Here is an 18,691-nt window from a genome sequence, read left to right as displayed (position 1 = left end):
TGGCCTAGTGGTTGGCATTCCAGGCTTTCACTGCCGTGGCCAGGGTTCAATCCACAACCGGGGAACTGAGGTTGTACAAGCCATGCAGCGAGACCAAAAAATAAATGGAAATTAAAAAATAAGAAACTTCAATGTGATTGGTGTTGATTTTGCCCAAAGATCCTTTTCTGGAAGGCTAGAGGAATCCTTAGATCTTTCTCTTTCACTCCTTTATTAAAGCTCCACATCAGATGGCCTTGACCTTCCTTCAGTCCTCCTTACGTCACTCACCTGGCTGTTAGGAAAGGGTTCATGGAGGAGAGGCACTTAGACTATTCCTTAAAAATCAGGTAGAATTTGGCCAGGCTAAGAGGCAAGGCATATGTACGCTAAATCGCTACAGTTGTGTCTGACTCTTTGCAACGCTATGGACTGTAGCCCGCTAAGCTCCTCTGTCCATAGGGATTCTCTAGGCAAGAATACTGTAGTGGGTTGCCACGCCCTCCTGCAGGGGATCTTGCGAGGCGTGAGTGACCCTTTGGGGAGATGGTGGAAGTACAGGCACCGTGAAGAGGGAAGTAGGCCTATCTGGAGAGCTATGAAAGGGAATCTTAGCTGATATGGAAAAAGGGGTGTGGGGCAGGAGGGACACATAGAGGCCACACTGCAGGCAACCAGGCAGGGCTGAACAGGCACTGAGGCTTCTGATCGGGCGGGGGAGTGGACAGCAAGAATTTTAACCTGTTCCCCACCCATTCCCCCCTCTTCTGGCACTAGCACCAAGTTTCCTTCTAGGGACCCACCCGCCCATCATTCTAGGTTCACACGGTACATTCTGGGGAAGTGTATGAACCAGAAGCAGCCAGTTAGCACGTTTCCTCTCCCCTGGCTACCGAGACTTGTTCAGGCATGAGCACGTGACACAAGCAGGGCCGAAGCATACTTTATGTAAAAAAGTCCTTTCCGGGACTTTCCTGGTTGTCCAGTGGTTAAGGTTCCTACTTTCAATGCAGGGGACCCATGTTTGATCCCTGGTTGGAGACATTCTGCATACCATGCAGTGTGGCTTTAAAAAAAATCCCTTCCAGTGGGAGAGGAGCTTTCATGATTAAAGAAGTGTTGAGTTCCACTAGCCCCTGGTAGGGCCAGGACCTTGAACTCCAGTGGAATCCTTCATGGAGTACAAAACACCTGGGCCTTCTTTTCTGTCTAGAAGGCCAGTAGGGGTATGTAGCATGCCTGTGGTGGGCCATTGGCCTGCTCCGGGAATCCCTACAGGTTCTCTTCTAGGCGAGGATGGAGGATTCTGTTTACCTGCCACCAGGTGGAGTCTGAGCACTTCAGGTGTGGGGCCTGGCAGCCGATATGAATCCGTTGATATCTAGGCCACCCAGGCAGAGGTGCAGAAAAGGCACAATCCGGTGTCCTCCAGGCTTCTGTACCGTCTACCCTCCTCTCGATGTGGTTTGACCCCTTCTCTCAGACCTGGGGCCATCTTTGTACTTCCCCTCCTCCACTCCTCTCACATTTGTCTCAGGACATTCACACTCAGCAAAAAAAAAAAAAAAGTCTACGACAATCAACACAGTGTGGTACTGGTGAAAACACACACACACAGATCAGCGGAAATGGGCTCACACAATTATTGACTGAATTTTTCAACTTTTAAAAAATTGAGGTGTTTTGAACTGATTCATTGGAAAAGACCCTGATGCTAGGAAAGACTGAAGGCAGGAAGAGAAGGGGACAACAGAGGATGAGTTGGTGGGATGGCATCACCAACTCAATAGACATGAGTCTGAGCAAGCTCCAGAAGTTGGTGATGGACAGGGAAGCCAGGCGTGCAGTAGTCCACGAGGTTGAAAAGAGTCAGACACTGTGAGACTGAACTGAACTGAAAAATTGAGGTATAGTTGATTTACCATATTAGTTTTGGGTGTACAACATAGTGATTTAAAAATTTTTATAGGTTATATTCCATTTATAGTTATAAAATGTTGGCTTTTTCCCTGAGTTAACTGATTTTTTAAATAATTTATTTTTTATTTTTGGCTGTGCTGAGCCTTCGTTGCTACTTGGGCTTTTCTCTAGTTTCAGGGAGCAGGGGCTACTGTCTAGTTGCCATGTATGGACTTCTCATTGCAGTGGTTTCTTGAGTTGTGGAACTCAGGTGTGCAGACTTTAGTAGTTGTGGTGGCGTGTGGGCTCAGTAGTTGTGGTTCCCAGGCTCTAGAGCTCAGGTGCAATAGTGGTGCTGCATGGGGTCAGTTGCTCTGCAGCATGTGGGATCTTCCTGGATCTGAAACTGAACTCATGTCTCCTGCATTGGCAGGAGAATTCTTTACCACTGAGCCACCAGAGAAGCCCTCAACTGATTTTTGACAACAGAAGCAAAGACAGTTAATTCAATGGAGATAGGCTACTGTTTTCAACAAAAGTTGTTGAAACAACTGATATCCATATGTAAAAATGACACAGACCTTACATCATTCACACTCAAAAAAGATCATAGACCTGAGTGTAAATCATAGACCTAAACTACAGAATTTCTGAAAAAAAATCTAGGAGATAATCTAGGCAACCTTAGGTTTGGCAATAAGTTTTTAGTTACAACGCCAAAAACATGATCCATGAAAGAAAAAATTAATGTTAGACTTTATTATAATTAAAACCTTCTGCTCTATAAAAGATACTATTAAGAGAATGAAAAGACAAGTCATAGACTGGGAGTAAATAGTCAAAAAACATATCTGATAAATGACTGTTATCCAAAATATACAAATAACTTAAACTCAACAACCAGAAAGCTAACCAATCCAATTAAAAATGGGAAAAAGACCTGAATAGACACCTCACTAAAGAATATAATATATACAAGGGTTTAAATTGCCAACTATAAGATGAATAAGTTTGGGGGATCTAATATACAAAATGTCAACTATAATTAACAATACTGTATATAACATAGGTTATCAACAAGAATGACTGTATAGCACAGGGAACTCTACTCAATATTCTGCAATAAGCTACATGGGGAAAAAAGAGCTTGGCAATTTCTTACAAAGCTAAACAGTCTTACCAATCAATTGAGCAATCGTAGTCCTAGGTATTAACTGATTTGAAAACAAATGTCTATATATTAAAAAAAAATGCACACAAACATTTATAGCAACTTTATTCATCATCACCAAAAACTGGAAGCAACCAAGATGTCCTTCAACACATGAAAGGATGAACAACAAACTGCGGTGCATTCATAAAATGGAATATTATTCAATAATCAAATGTTATCAAGGATTAAAAAGATATTGATGAAACTTAAATGAATATTGTTAAGTCAAAGAAGCCAGTCTGAAGAGGCTACATTCCCTTATGATTCCAACTATATAATATTCTGGAAAAGGCAGAAATACAGAGACAATAGGCAGACCAGTAGTTGCCAGGGATGGCTGAACAGGTGAAATACAGAGGATCTTCTTTGGTGGGGGTTGAGGGGGGCGGTGATGAGAATATTTTGTATAATGCTATTGATATAATGCATTTGTCAAAACCCTTAAAACTTACAGAACAAGTTAATACATGCACTCCTGCTGAGAGAGTCTAGAAGTAATGGCACTGTAATGGCATCAGGCACAGCCAGTGCTCAGGTTTTAGTTTCTAATACCATTCTTCAATAAAACAAACTAGGGCTCCTTGGAGAAATAGCTGACACTAGGACTAGGGCAGAAAATACACAAAACGAGCCTGGAGCATCTTATATTGGCAAAAGGTAAAGAAACAAAATATTTAAAAGAATTTTTTAAAGCCTTGTTTGAATTTGTTACAGTATTGTTTCTGTTGTATGTTTTTGGCTGTCAGGCATCTGGGATCTTAGTTCTCCAACGAGGAATCAATGCAGCACCCTCTGCATTGGAAGGTGAAGTCTTAACCACTGGACGGTTAGGGACTTCCCTGACTGTCCAGTGGTTAGGACTCTGTGCCTCCACTGCTGTGGCCAGGGTTTGATCCCTGGTCTGGGAAAGATCTCAAAAGTCGAATCCAGCTCACAAAACAAATAATTTGATTTAAAAAAGATTTGATGAGGATATGTCAAGAAAACATAGAAATCGGGAATGCCCTGGCAATCCAGTGGATAGGACTCTGTCACTCCCCCTGCTGAGGGCTCAGGCCAATCCCTCGTCAGGAAACTAACATCCCACAAGCTGGGCAGTGTGGCCAAACAAATAAAGAAAACATAGAAATCTAGTAAAAGAGTTCTCAAAGGCCAGAGTTAGAACATTATAAACAACAAAATAAAGTATATTGGATTATAACTCAAAGTATAAAATAAATATCCATGTTTCCATAGATAGAAATAAATGGTTGAATAAATAAATAAATGGGGCAAACAAATCTCCCATGTGGAATTCCAAATAATTTATATAGATTTTTCTCCCTCAAGGAAGTGGAGTCTAACTCTCCATTCCTTAAATGTACGCTGTACGTAGGGATTTCCTTCCAAAGAATGCACTGTGGAAAGGAGGGAAAAATTCTAATAAATTTTCTACAGAGAAACCTGACAGACTGGTGATCAAGGTCAATATCAACAGTGATGTCATTTTGACAGACAGTATGTATGCGGTAGCACCTTTGACATAATGTGATGAATGACAGTTGCCTGTGTGGTCTGCCTCCCCAAAACCCACAACCTCACTCCAGTCATGATAAAAGAGAAAAAACACAAACAATAGAAGGACATTCCACAAAATACCTAGCCAGTACTTCTCAAAACTGCCCAGGTCACCAAAAAACAAGGAGAGTTAGAGAAACCATGACAGCCAAGAGGAGCCTGAGGAGAAACCACAAGTGAATGCGATTCCTGGATGGGATCCTGAAAGAGCAAAAAAAACTTCATAGAAAAATGAAAGAAATCTGGAAAAGTATGGATGTCAATAATGCATTAATATTTGTTCATTAATTGTAACAATATCAATATATCATATTGAAACCGTTTACCTCAGATTGGGGCTCAGACCCAGCCAAAACCAAGTCTGGGACTTGAACCCACAATCTTTTAATTGGAATCACTCACCTGATGTCTGGACTCACTGAGGTTTAGGTTCTTTGTGTCTCAGTGCAGAGGAAATTCAGGGAGAAGCAAAGTGATAGCAAGTAGATTTATTGTAAGAGATGCTTCTGGGCAGCTGGGAAACTCTGTCCCAGGGATTGAATGGGCTACAATTTTATAATGAAAAAGGGGGAGAGGAAAAGACCACCTTCTTCAAGAAGACATAGGTGCAGATATGCATCACTAGCTCCTCCTTCATATTAGGCAGGAAAGTGTCTGACCCTCTGAGGTCAAACTAGGATTATGCATTTAGTAAAAGGGTAGTGACATTTTTCTCCCATCTAATGGCCTTGTGGTTTTGTTTATGGTTTTATAAACCATAAACCTGCTTCACTGAACAATGTTCCAATAACTTTCTTGAGTGATCATCAACCTACCGTGGTCTCCCAAAGTTTTCTATGTTCCCTTCTCTATCTATAGTTCCCTACTGGGACGTCTACAACTACCTGTGTAACTATCTTATTCTATCCCCATCAATATTAATGTAAGATATTAATAATGAAGGAAATGGTTTTTCCAGTAGTCATGTATGGATGTGAGAGTTGGACTGTGAAGAAAGCTGAGCGCCAAAGAGCTGATGCTTTTGAACTGGGGTGCTGGAGAAGACTCTTGAGAGTCCCTTGGATAGCAAGGAGATCCAACCAATCCATCCTAAAGGAAATCAGTCCTGAATATTCATGGGAAGGACTGATGCTGTAGTTGAAACTCCAATACTTTGGCTACCTGATGTGAAGAACTGACTCATTTGAAAAGAGCCTGATGCTGGGAAAGATTGACGGCAGGAGGAGAAGGGGACAACAGAGGATGAGATGGTTGGTTGGCACCACCGACTCAATGGACATGAGTTTGAGTAAATTCAGGGAGTTGGTGATGGATGGGGGTGGGGGGGGGGTGGGGGCCTGACGAGCTGCAGTCCATGGGGTCACAAAGAGTCGGATGTGACTGAGTGACTGAACTGAACTGAAAAGGAAATTGGATGTGGGAACTCTCATAGTGTCTTTATAATTTTCCTATAAATCTAAAACTGTTCTAAAAATTAAGATTGTTAATCTTAAAAAATAATAATCTGAAAAAATAATAATACTTTAAAAGTTTTCTATATGTAGGATGTCTGGATATTACAAATGAAAGGCTTCAGCCAGTAGTTCTAAAACTTTAGCACATATCAAAATATCTTAGTGGGTTTGTTAAGCGTCTCATCAGGCCCCATCTTCAGCACCAGAGATCTAGTGTGGGACTAGAGAATCTGCATTGCTATGAAGTCCCCTGGGGCTTCCCTTGTGGCTCAGGGGTAAAGAATCCACATGAAGGAAACACAGGACATGTGGGTTCCATTCCAGGGCCAGAAAGATTCCCTAGAGGAGGAAATGGCAACCCACTCCAGTATTCTTGCCTGGAGAATCCCATGGACAGAGGAGCCTGGTGGGCTACATATAGCCCATGGGGTCACAAAGAGTTGGACACGACATCACACACACCCATGAAGTCCGCAGGTGCTGCTGTTGTTGTTCCAAGGACTGTACTTTGAGAACCACTGGCATAAACTCAAAAATTAAAACAATGATGAGCTCTCATCCTACCAGCAGATAGGGTAGGGGTCCTGGAGAGAGAGAACCCCACATGGCTTTCTTGACAAAAGAAGCCATTTTGTGATCCAAGCCTGGCTACAATGTTTACCCTAGAACAGATCTCAGTAATTAAAATCTTAGAGGAACAAAAGAATGCAAGAACAGAGTCAAAGCATTTAGAAGCAACAGTTCAGTGACAAAACAAGAGTCCTGGGTCCTCCTCGATTGAACTGTGGTGTTGGAAAAGACTTTTGAGAGCCCCTTGGACCACAAGGATGTCAAACAAGTCAATTCCAAAGAAAATCAGTCCTGAATATTCATTGGAAGGACTGATGCTGAAGCTGAAGCTCCAATACTTTGGCCACCTGATACAAAGAACTGACTCATTGGAAAAGACCCTGATGCTGGGAAAGATAGAAGGCAGGAGGAAAAGGGGACAATAGAGGATGAGATGGTTGGATGGCATCACTGACTCAATGGACATGAGTTTAAGCAATCTCTGGGAGGTGGTGATGGACAGGGAAGCCTGGTGTGCTGCAGTCCATGGGGTCGAAAAGAGTTGGACACGACTGAGCTGAGCTACTGAACTGAACTAAACTGAGGTCCTCCTCAAGGGATATACATAACAATCCTATCTTTGAGTTGCTCTAGGGGAACAAAGGTCCCACACACAGGTGGGGAATGGTAACTTCTAGCTAAAACCTGCAGACGGGTGGGAACCTAAGGAATGAAGATGTTAACTTTCTTCTGTCGTTTGTGATTTCAATCAGTGAAAGCTTGGACTTTTGCCCCTATTCTGTGCTGGATTCTCTTCTGCTCAAGCCCTGTCATGTATAAGCAAACCCCAGCCAAACCGCTTCATGAATATGCACATATTTTAGCTTAAAACTTTCCTAATTTTGCTGTTCGGCAAACACAGCTTTGGGAAAAATTGCCGGTTTTCTTTTTTCTTTTTTTTTTTTTTTTGCCGGTTTTCTCCTTACTTAAAGTCTTCCTTCTCTCACTGTTTGGCTTGGTCGTGTCTTTTGACTCGACACTCACTGAGATGAATCCAGTTTTTCAGGTGATAACCCTAGCCAGCAGGTGGAGGCATTTGTGGAGCATTCCTTGGACATTTTCAGGGGACCTTTTCAGAGCCTCTATCGAGAAGCCCCATTATCTGCTCCACACCTCCTGAAAGTGAAAGTGAAGTCACTCAGGCGTGTCCGACTCTTTGCCACCCGTGGACTGTAGCCCACCAAGCTCCTCTGTCCATGGGATTCTCCGGGCAAGAATACTGGAGTGGGTTGCCATTTCCTTCTCCAGGGGATATTCCCGACCCAGGGATCGAACCCAGGTCTCAAAATCTGTGATTTAGCAGTAAACTGGTGAGAAAAGACTCAGACTCAGCTCCCCAGCCCTGGGAGTGTTCAAGAACTCCCATTGTAGTGGAGGAGTCAGAGTAAACAATTGCTGAAATAAAGTGAAAGTGAAGTCTCTCAGTTGTGTCTGACTCTTTGCGACCCCATGGACTTCAGCCTCCCAGGCTCCTCTGTCCATGGGATTTTCCAGGCAAGAGTACTGGAGTAAGGTGCCACTTCCTTCTCCAGGGGATCTTCCCTACTCAGGGACTGAACCCGGATCTCCCGCATTACAGGCGGACGCTTTACCCTCTAAGCCAAATCAAATCAGAAACGAAGGTTTCTCATTTACTTGAGGAACAAAGCAGGATGGAAGTGGCTAAAAAGCTTCAAGGATCAGGAGAGATGAAGCTCAAGTTGAAGAGTGATTTGGAGGTTACCAGGATAAGGGTGCCATGGGAACAGGATATGCAAGGGCACAAGGAGACCAATTGAGCACCTAGAGAAAATAAAACACTTCCACTCAGGCTTACGCAATACATAATTATCATTCCCATTTTACAAAGAAAGCTCTGAGATGTTAAGTAACTTGCCTAAGGCCATCCAGCTGGTAAGCAGGAAGACCCAAACTCTACCTCAAAAGATTCTCTAGGTCAGTTGTGCCCCCTAACTCCTTCTCCCACCCCAGAAGACATCCCTTGTTCTCATGCCATCTTTCTCCAAAGCCTTCCCCCTCTTTTCTCAGAAGTCCTTGCATAATTAACCATTACCAGGCTCATGAACAAGGACAGGAGAGTCTCAGGATCTCTTCCACCACTTGCTGGCCTTGTATAACCTAGGCTCAGGGATCAAAATCCCACCCTACTCAGCCTGCCTGCTGTTTTCCTCTGGGTTGCTGTGAGGATCAAAAGAGCATAAAGATGTGACTATGTTCCTTCCCTGCGATCCTTCAGGACCCCTTCCTCTGCACCTGCAGGCACCACATCCCCGCCCTGGAACCTATTATGCAAACATTTCACTCAGTCTAAGGATATCTGTTCAGTCCAGGGGCGAGTTCTCCTGACGTCGATCCGAGGAGTGGATATACAGTTTGGCAACCCCACCCGGCGACGACCCGGGATAGAAGAAGAAGGGGAGCCCTCGGTTCGCAAAAGGAGCAGCCCCAAACAGGCCGATGAACTGCTGTCTCCGCACTCGGCTTCTGCGCCCGTCCAGTGACCCAGGGTCCAACCTCCCCTCCTCCTTACCAGTGATAAAAAACAAAACAAAACAAAACTCTGCTCCCGGGGGACCCCTCTCAGCACCCTGAGTCGACAGCCCAGGTACCGGTGCCGGGGTGTGGAGAGTTAACTCCAACCGCTTCTCTGCAGATTCCGGGAGCCGGGTCGCCTGGAGCACCTTCCATTGGCCGTCAAGCCGGCTCGGCGTTGATTGGCTGCGGCTCTCGGCTACGCCTCTCCAAGGCTCCTCATTGGGCGCTGCTTTCCAGTGATCCGAGTGTGGTGGCCAGGCCTCCGTAGGCTAACCCGGGTGAAGCTGCTGCGGGCTCCGGCAGATGCCTGGGGGTGCTCATTCTCTGCTGAGTCTTGACTTCCTTCCCCGTTTCAGACCTCGCTGCTGTCCCGGGGACGCCACCGGATCTTCTCCTGGTCCTCTCCCTCCTTCATCTGCTGATTTTCTTTTCCCTTCCTCCTCCGCAGGCGTCTCCCCACTCCGCTTTTCTCTCACCTACTCCCAACCCCCGTGTCTGGCCATCCTAAGCATCCCACCTGCTGTCCTCTTGACTTCTGCCCCTCCTTGACCTCAAATCCCTTAATTAACAAGTCTCTGTCATAGCCTTCTCGCCAGACTCTCCTAAACTCATATTTCTTTCTACCATCTCCTGACTCCCAAATTCCAGCTAACCCTTGACCTCTTGATATCTGACCCTGACACTCTATAGATTCCAGACCTCTAAATTTCTACCTGCTGCAGCCTGAACCGCTGGAACTGAGGCTCTCCCCAGGATATTCTGACCTCATTTCTGAAGTTAATTTTAACTTTCTTACCCCTGGGCCAATTCCTGCTACTGCTGTCCCACCATGGACTTCTTGATGAGTGGCCTGGCAGCCTGCGGGGCCTGTTTGTTCACCAATCCCCTGGAGGTGGTGAAGACCAGGATGCAGCTGCAGGGAGAACTGCGGGCCCCCGGGACCTACCAACGGCACTACCGAAATGTCTTCCATGCCTTCATCACCATCGGCAAGGTGGACGGGCTGGCGGCCCTGCAGAAGGGCCTGGCCCCTGCCCTCTTATACCAGTTTCTGATGAACGGCATCCGGCTGGGCACCTACGGGCTGGTGGAAGCTGGGGGTTACCTGCATACAGCTGAAGGCACGCTCAGCCCTGTTCGCAGCGCCGCAGCTGGGGCCTTGGCTGGGGTCATGGGAGCCTACTTGGGGAGCCCCATTTACATGGTGAGAAGAAGGGTCTTGCCTGGGGCCTTCCAGGAAGATCCTTGGTGCAGGGTGGGTGCCTGGGCCTTCACTGAGGCTAGAAGTGGATTTGTGTAGGGGAAGATGAGCGGTTTGATTAATATACTTCAACGAGTCTGGGGATTGGGGAAGGTCCTGGGCATCACAGAATTACCATCCTGTAGTCTGCCTCTTTGAGTTATCTGGTATAGGTGAAGGGTCAGGAGCCTGAGGCCCAGAAAAGGAAATGACTAGCTCAAGGTCACACAGCTGCTTATTGCTAGGACCAGTCCAGTCCTTGCTTGGCTTCCTTGGTGGCTCAGTAGTAAAGAATTCACTTCCAATGCAGGAGATGCGAGTTTGATCCTTGGGTTGGGAAGATCCCCTGGAGAAGGAAATGGCAACCCACTCCAGTATTCTTGCCTGGGAAATCCCATGGACAGAGGAGCCTGGCGGGCTATAGTCCATGGGGTCGCGAAAGAATCAGACACTACTGAAAGTGACTAAACAAGAACAAGGCCCCGCTTAGCACTCTTTCTGGAAAGACACTGTGAGGCAGTGAGGTCTGTAGAAGGAAAGGTAATCTGGTCTCCCTGCCAGGTTATGAGATTCAGGGACAGTGGTCTCTCCAAAGCCAGCTGGGAGGCCAGAGAGCAAGTTTTGCAGAGGACCCCTCAACCTGCCCCAGAGTCTGATGTTGGAGCCTGGTCATGGTAGTGGCTGAAGATCCTGTGTGCCAGTCTGAGAATAGGAGGTGGCATGAGAGGCTAGACACCAGGTCTCCCCTAACTTGGACAGTCTTAGGAAATGTTGCCATTTTCCATCCCCCACCCCTACCCAAAGGGAGGGAGGATGTAGAGGGGGTGGGGTGCCTCGCAGTGCTAGGAGATCCATCCCCCGGGATTGGAGCCAAGGGACACAGTCTCATGACCAATTTGTTAAGTAGGAACAACAATAATTATCAGATTGGAAGGATATTCTTTGCTGAACACCCTAGAGAAAGTGTGAAGGGGTCAGGCATTTGGGTTTCTGAGGTGGGAGGCTGACCTCTGAGTCATAGGCTATAATACTCTGTCTTCCCCAGGTGAAGACACACCTCCAAGCACAGGCAGCCACAGAAATCGCTGTGGGGCACCAGTATAATCATCAGGTGAGGGTTTTCCAACCCCTGGCTTGAGTCCCTGCCCATTCCCTCCCTTCTTCCCCCAGCTTTCTGCCTGTACCCAGCAGCTCCAACCCAGCCACAGATCTGCCCAGCCCATCAATTCAGCCCTACTCCACCCCTGGAATCCACCCAAACCCTCTTTGCCCTATGTTCCCCGTTCCTCTAGTCTTCTGCACCTGTTTCTCCTGCCCCATCCTCCTGACCTGCTAATGTCCTTACTTGCATACACCCTGCCCTGTTCTGGGATGGCGAGGGAGAAAAGGATAGGTTGGTCGATAACTGAGGGCCACATTCATGCTTGAAGCCCACATGGAACTGGTTGTCTAGACATTGGGGTGCCTGTGATGGACCCATCCTTGTCACTGTTAGGAGGTAGCAGCCCCTGATGCTTGAGTGACTGAACCCTGCCCCCATGGTCTTTCCCCCGGCCCCCACCAGGGCATGTTTCAGGCACTAACCAAGATTGGCCAGAAACATGGTCTGGTGGGGTTGTGGCGTGGGGCCCTGGGCGGCCTGCCCCGAGTTATCGTCGGTTCCTCCACCCAGCTGTGCACCTTCTCCTCCACCAAGGACCTCATGACCCAGTGGGAGGTACTGCCTGGGGAAGGGGTGGGGCCACCCTGGGAATGTGGGTGGGGGCAGGGGGGCAAGCTGAAGTGGGCTCAGTTTGAAATGGGACAGTGCCAACATTCAATGTGAGGGGGTAGCAGGTAGTCTTGGAGGGTCACTGTCTCTTTCTAACCTTCCCACAGTTCTCTTGTCCCTTCCACCCAGGTGTGCCTGCGTCCTCAGAGCCTTGAGCTCTTGTTCCTTCAGTGTTATCACCGGTGGAGTGGAAGCTCCCTGAGTTACCGGCTCCCTCCTGTATCCCCAGTGCAGGGCCTGGCCTTTCTGTGGGGTTGAACGATTGGCTGACAGAGCTCTCCCTCCCTCCCCCATTAGATATTTCCACCCCAGAGCTGGAAGGTGGCTCTGGCGGCCGCCATGGTGAGTGGCATCGCGGTAGTCCTGGCCATGACACCCTTTGACGTGGTCAGCACCAGGCTGTACAACCAGCCCACAGATGCTCAGGGCAAGGTAAGGGAGTGCCCTGGGGTGTGGGCAGGCTGGGAAAGCTGGGGGATGGGGGAAAGCAGATTGTGGGTGGAGGTAGGAACCCTAAAATGCAGCCTACTGAGGTGAGGCTCCTGGTGGGTTCTGACATACTCCTTCTCTCTGCTCTTCCTCTCCCACCTCTCAGGGCCTCATGTACCGGGGGTTACTGGATGCTCTGCTGCAGACGGCTCGGACAGAGGGCATTTTTGGCATGTACAAGGGAATAGGTGCCTCCTACTTCCGCCTTGGCCCCCACACCATCCTTTCCCTCTTCTTCTGGGACCAGCTGCGCATGGTCTACTACACGTACACCAAATAACGACAGCCGCTTTTCCCCACTCCAGCAAATCAGCACTCCTTGGACTCTTCCGACTCCATTTTTTATTATCGGGAGACTTCTGACCAGATGGCCTTTCATCATCCGAGGGGGACCACCAACACCACTCCCCATTTGATTTCTCAGGATTGAATCACTACAAGGGATAGTTTCCCTCCCTTTCTTGGGTGTTGCTTTAAACCTTCCCTGCCTGTACTCCTGCACATTTCACACTGCTCTCTCAGGGCTGAACCCATCACTCCAAAGTGTGTTTCCTCCCTTTCTCCACTCCTGGCCTTGGGTCCCTTCTGGTATAATTTTAACTTCACCCATCCAAGATCAAAGGGAACTGGGGGGACCCAGGTGTTCTGTTAGATTTCAAAGGCACAGAGATTATATTGGTTATAAAGCAAGTTTATTTCTGCAGAGAGGAGGTGTCTTGTGTTTATGCACTGGAAAGGAATTAGGGGAATGTATCCAACCCTTTGTTCCCCTTGCAGAACAGAAGCCCCAGGTCTTCAGAAGCATTATGCAGCATTTCAGCATCCTTACTGGGGACCAAAGATGTTGGGATCGTGAAGGGTCAGACTGGTCACAAGCTGTTCAAAGTCGCCCAGGCTCCAGGAAGGAATTGACAGATTTTCCGGGGCAAGAGATGACCTATTCTCAGGGCTTGGGGGTGGGGAATAGATAGAGAACATCATCTAGGCCTTGAAGCTCCCATTTCCCCAGAAGACCTGGTTATCTGTGACCCCAAACTCGTGGCTCACTCCCACTTCTTTGGAGGGCCCCAACAGCCAGTCTCCCTACTCTGCCCCACCAAGCCTAATTCCCCTGGGGACCCAGTCATTATCCATGTGCCCTTTCTGTCCTTACGGGGGCTGATTGAAGGTGAGCAGGAGATCAGTCTGGTACTGGGGCAGCCGCAGCAAAGCCTGATGCAGTGTCACATACTTGGCTACCTAAAGGGATCAGAGTCGGATGCTTACCTGATTCCCCAGCGCCACCCCCTTAACCCCTCCAGGACGTCTCACACTTCTCTGACCCTCACCTGCTGATTTTCTTTAGCTACCTGCTGTTGGCCAGAGAGGATCCAGGCTTCTTGACAGCAGCCCCTCAGGGCCAGGTTCTCCAAAACGAGGGGCTGCACAGTCTCCACTTGCACAGCCCTAGCCTCTTGCACCCCGCCAACATCTTCAAAGTGGTACCTGGAGTTGAGGGAGCAGGGTCAGGGAGGGGCATTTGTGACTGCTCCTTTCAAGTATCTCTCAAATCCTAAGCTGCTCTCGCTTCCAGTGATAACATGTTGCCCTTGGAGTTCTCATTGCCCTGATTAACCGTCCAGCCACAGGCCCCGCCCACTCCTTCGGCTCCGGTCCTCCCATTGGCCAGCCGTGGGCCCGCCTCCCTCACCGGGCAGCCTCCTCGCCCTGCACGTGGGCCTGCAGCTCTAGAAGTTCGACTATCAGGCTCTGGTCTGTCACGCGATGGCAGAAAACTTCTTGATTGTCCGGGACCGGTCGGAGGTCGCTGGAAAGAGGCGAGGTAGACCCTGGTTGACCCCGGTTTCTTCCCGCAACTCACCTGGTCAAATTCCTTTGGTGCCTGGGCCGTCTCACCTTACGTCAATGGCCCCCGGAGGGAGAGTGGCGGAGAAGGCGCCCCCGAACAGTGGGTAGTCTCGCGTGGGCTCCATGGGCCTGAGACTAGAGTATAGTCATTAAAGGTTTAAAAGAAACCCACATGGGGCCACGTGCCATCACTTCCCTGCCTTTCTCTGCAGCCGTGGCCACCTCCAGGTCGCCCTTGGCTTCCGACTCTTTAAGATTTGGCCCCGCCCCGCGGTCGCGCTGGCCAATTGGCGCCCGCGTCTTGGGGGCGGTGCCCCAGCGGAGTTGCTCCCGGAAGCCAAGCCTCGGGAGGGCTCGGGGCGGGACCGCGGGGTCCGCTAGGACCTAAGACCTTGGTTTAGGACTTGTGACGCCCACTTGGTCACTAGCCCACGCCCACTTGGTCACTAGCCCACGCCCATAGGCCTCCTCGTTTTAAAGGGGTCGCACTTTCTAAGAATGTCCCTTGAGAACCTCCTTAAGGGCCGTTACACATCCAAAGGACCGACATCTTTGTGGGGTCCCCTGAGGTGTGTGGAGGGGGGATAGTTTCAGGGTCTCCACATATCACTCTCAGGGCCTCTTGACAGGGAACGGACTGCCAACCAGATCGCTAATTCCCGGATGCAGAGAATTAGGGAGACAATGGGGCCAGGTGTGGGGGGACCAGGTTAGGATTCAGGCATCACGCCTTCCTGAAAGCAAGACCCAACCTGGGGATTATATTTCTAATCCTCTCAAATCTTACCTTGGGAGCTGAGGTGAGGCGAAGGGATGGAGGTGTGGGAAGGAGGCGGTCCCCACCCCTCACACACAGACACACCTGGACGGAAGCACGGAATAAACTCTGTTGTTTTTCTTTTATAGATTTTTAGAGTGTTCTTAAAATTTCAGCTCAGGTGTATCCTCCCAGCTAATTGATTCATTTATCTTTGAGTCCCAGCACCTGGCAGAGTGTTTAGAGCATAACAGACATGTAATGTTGAGTGATTGAATAAACCCAAGAGGGTGAATTTTGGGACCCAGGGGACCACCCATACCCTCAGGGGCTCTAGATGTCATCTACTTGCCACCCAAAAACTGAGCTAGAGTGTTCTCATCCTGAGGCCATCCCACCCACTAGGTTCCAAGTGCCATCCATCATACTTCTGAACCCTAATAATTTTGTAACACTGAGGCCAAGGGGCACATATTCTTTGATTCCCTCATCTTACCAGGCCTTAAGCAAAGGGCTGGATATACAAAGGCTATTTAGGACCCAGCCCTTACCCCACCAGGAATTTAAAAAGAACAGTGGAGCACACTTTGACCTTTTTTTTTTTTTAATTTTTACTTATTTATTTGGCAGTGCTGGGTCTTAGTTGTGGCATGCAGGATCTTTAGTTGTGGCATGTGGAATCTACTGACAGTTCCCTGATTCAGGATCAAACCTGGGATCCCTGCATTGGGAACTTGGAATCTTATCCACTGGACCACTAGGGAAGATCCCTTGAGTCTTTCTCTTTTTTAAAGATTTGTTTGGTTTTTGCTGTACTGGGTCTTCATTGCTGCCTATGGTCTTTCTTGTTGCTGAGCATAGGCTCTAGGCATGTGAGCTTTAGTAGTTGCAGCTCCTGGGCTCTAGAATGCAGGCTTAGTAGTTGTGGCACACCAATGTATGTAGTTGCTCTGAGGCATGTGGGAACTTCTGGGACTAGGAACCGAACCCAGGTCCCCTGCATTGGCAAGTGATTCTTAACTATTGGACCACCAGGGAATCCCCACCTTGAGTCTTAAAAGTTGCCTCAGAGTTCACCAGGTCATGCTAGGGGTATTCTAGCCAAGGCGAACATCAGGAGCAAAGACTTGGAAATGAGAGGGCATGTTTTGGGGAATGTGAGCATATCAGCTTGGCAAGGGTGCCATGGCAGGGAGCTTTGAGGCTGGACTGTTGGTCACATGCAAGGTGTTTATAGAACATGCTAAGGAGCGTGGACTCCTCACTTATGACAGCCAGCATCAGACCTCTCTCTGAGCTGCATCAACTAAAACATTGTTAGGATTAAAGGCAGTATGGATGTAGTTGAATCTAAATCTGTTTCAGGCAAAGAGAGTGGACTGTTTGATCCATGAGGAATTAGAAAGAGGGAGGGGTGTGTTATAGAAGCCTGAGGAAGAGAAGCAGTCCGGACAAGGGGAACCAAGGAAACCAAGCCGCAGGGTCAACCCTGCTGCCTCCCTCAGCATCTCTCTGTCCCTCCCTCCACACTTCTACTGGCTTGCCCTCTGCGCTGTCCTCCCTGCTAGAGGCGATACTGGCTCTGGCTGCTTTGTGAGCAGTCAAGTAGATAGGGAGTCCTTGGAAAGGGACCTGCAAGGACATAGAAGTTAACAGGGCCCTGGCACCGGGCACAAGGAGTGAGGGCCTGTTCATGGGCCAGGAAGAGGTGAGACTAGACTACGGAGACTGAGGGAAATGCCTGCAACTTCCTCGTTTTGGATCTATGGCATGTCAGGTGTCATGCTCTGCTATGACATGCTGGGGAGGCCTGGCCCTCCACAGTTCTGGAGCTCTGGAGGCACAGGTTAGGTGGGCTCTTCCAGATGGTAGGAAGCAGTCCTCCAGGAAGCGACAGAGGTGCAGGGCTGCACGTCCTCTGGGAGTGGGGTGAAAGGAAGCCCTAACTTGGCAAGTTCCTGCTCTTGACTCTCCCTTACCCTTCACCTTTTTTCCTCTGTGTCTGTCACTAATGGGCTCCCCAACAGCTGATTCTTTCTACATGTTCAAGTGCAAACTTCCCAAGAGGCCAGATCTAATTAGGTCAGTTTTTTGCCATCCAATTTGAAAGTACCTCTTTGGCCAGCTGTCCTGCCTGGCCACTTCCCAGGCCAATACCCAGACACAGATAAGATCTCTTCTTTGTCCATCTGGCTGTGACTAGGATGACCGGTATCATGGGAGAGATCTCATTAGGCCACTTTTCTCAAGAGGGTGTGAACATATGTCCAGCTCCTGGCTCATCTGTTGAAGTAGGCCTGCAACTGATTGATTCTGTACCCCTGGGACATTCCTTCTTCCAGCGCTCTGCATGCATTTGATGCAGTTTTATTTTGGGCTCAGGTTTCCCCAGGCCCCCACCTCATCACCTTTAGGGGCACCAAGAGGTGGAAGTGATGGACTCAGATCAGAGAGATGACTCAACACCCAAAGTCAAGCATCCCTTTAGAGTAAGGGCAATGTATATTTCTACCAAGCACGGGTTTTTAATGTTTTTGCTTCCATGCACCTCTTTGACATTTTGGTGAAGCCCTTGGAGCCCTACTCATAATAATGTTTTTATTATAATTTTTTAAATATTTGGCTGCAACACTCAGGATCTTTGATCTTTGTTTCAGCACATGGGATCTTTAGGTGGAGCAAGCAGGATCTAGTTCCCTGACCAGGGATCAAACCCAGGCCCCCTGTGTTGGGAGTGCAGAGTCTTAGCCACTGGACCATCAAGGAAGTTCCAAGTCAGCATATAATTTAGCCTTTTCATCTGCTTTGTTTTGCCAAGCCATTTCTTTGTCACCTTCCCTAGATGTGGTGTTTGGAAGTGGGGAGGGCTGTCTGTACTACTTAGGGAAAGGACCTAGGAGAGAGAGGAGTTCGCCTTGGTGTGAAGACAGGGTCAACAGAGCTAGGACTCAGTGGTAAGGAGAACAGGATGACTCCCTAGTCCCTTCTGTTGCCCTGGATACATTCCCAGGGGCATCCCAGGATGCTCCAGTGACATGGGCAGTGGGAAGCCAGTTGGTTAGGCTGTGAGGTTAAGTGATGCCATTCCTTCTCAGCCTCCTCTTTTTCTGCCAGTCCCTTCAATGTTCCCAGACTCTCCTCACTCCTCCCAAATAACGTTGCCCACACATAGACCAGTGCCTCCCAAACCATCTCCATCTCTATCCCACATCTCTTGTTGTTGTTGTTGTTGTTGTTTGGCTGTGCCACTCACGTGGCATGCAGGATCTTAGTGTCCTAACCAGGGGTCAAACCCACGCCCCCTGCAGTTGAAACATGTTTCTCCCCGACACCTCAAACT

At 48.5% G+C, this 18,691-nt stretch overlaps 2 protein-coding genes across 4 annotated transcripts; one reads left to right on the top strand and one right to left on the bottom strand.

Annotated features, from left to right (window-relative positions):
- Positions 1–9,481: 9,481 nt before the first annotated feature.
- Positions 9,482–13,451, top strand: SLC25A35 (solute carrier family 25 member 35). 2 transcript variants are annotated; one of them, XM_004012684.5, is made up of 5 exons: positions 9,482–10,450; positions 11,532–11,597; positions 12,051–12,203; positions 12,555–12,689; positions 12,853–13,451. In XM_004012684.5, exons 1-5 carry the CDS (start codon positions 10,076–10,078, stop codon positions 13,024–13,026), a joined length of 903 nt encoding a protein of 300 aa, XP_004012733.1. In that variant the 5' UTR covers positions 9,482–10,075; the 3' UTR covers positions 13,027–13,451. The 2 variants fall into 2 exon arrangements, with proteins under 2 accessions (XP_004012733.1, XP_004012732.1); XM_004012683.5 differs by lacking the exon at positions 12,051–12,203.
- RANGRF (RAN guanine nucleotide release factor) lies at positions 13,422–14,853 on the bottom strand. 2 transcript variants are annotated; one of them, XM_004012682.5, is made up of 5 exons: positions 14,643–14,853; positions 14,437–14,553; positions 14,075–14,231; positions 13,900–13,985; positions 13,422–13,695 (listed from the first exon to the last, which is right to left on the bottom strand). In XM_004012682.5, the coding sequence occupies exons 1-5, from the start codon at positions 14,717–14,719 to the stop codon at positions 13,572–13,574; spliced, it is 561 nt and encodes a 186-aa protein (XP_004012731.1). In that variant the 5' UTR covers positions 14,720–14,853; the 3' UTR covers positions 13,422–13,571. The 2 variants fall into 2 exon arrangements, with proteins under 2 accessions (XP_004012731.1, XP_012041085.1); XM_012185695.4 differs by having other exon boundaries at positions 14,096–14,231.
- Positions 14,854–18,691: the final 3,838 nt, after the last annotated feature.

Source organism: Ovis aries, chromosome 11, assembly GCF_016772045.2.
Source record: "Ovis aries strain OAR_USU_Benz2616 breed Rambouillet chromosome 11, ARS-UI_Ramb_v3.0, whole genome shotgun sequence".
Taxonomy (NCBI): Eukaryota; Metazoa; Chordata; class Mammalia; order Artiodactyla; family Bovidae; genus Ovis; species Ovis aries.
Note: the sequence above shows the minus strand (reverse complement) of the source record. Positions and strands in the feature narration are given on the sequence as shown.

Coding starts and splice junctions, on each gene's coding strand:
- RANGRF (XM_004012682.5), bottom strand. CDS start 14,719: ATGGAGCCCACGCGAGACTACCCACTGTTCGGGGGCGCCTTCTCCGCC. Junction 14,232..14,436: donor CAGGGCGAGGAGGCTGCCCG/GTGAGGGAGGCG, acceptor CCTCAACTCCAG/GTACCACTTTGAAGATGTTG. Junction 13,696..13,899: donor CTCACCTTCAATCAGCCCCC/GTAAGGACAGAA, acceptor CCCACCCCCAAG/CCCTGAGAATAGGTCATCTC.
- SLC25A35 (XM_004012684.5), top strand. CDS start 10,076: ATGGACTTCTTGATGAGTGGCCTGGCAGCCTGCGGGGCCTGTTTGTTC. Junction 10,451..11,531: donor TGGGGAGCCCCATTTACATG/GTGAGAAGAAGG, acceptor TGTCTTCCCCAG/GTGAAGACACACCTCCAAGC. Junction 11,598..12,050: donor GGCACCAGTATAATCATCAG/GTGAGGGTTTTC, acceptor GGCCCCCACCAG/GGCATGTTTCAGGCACTAAC.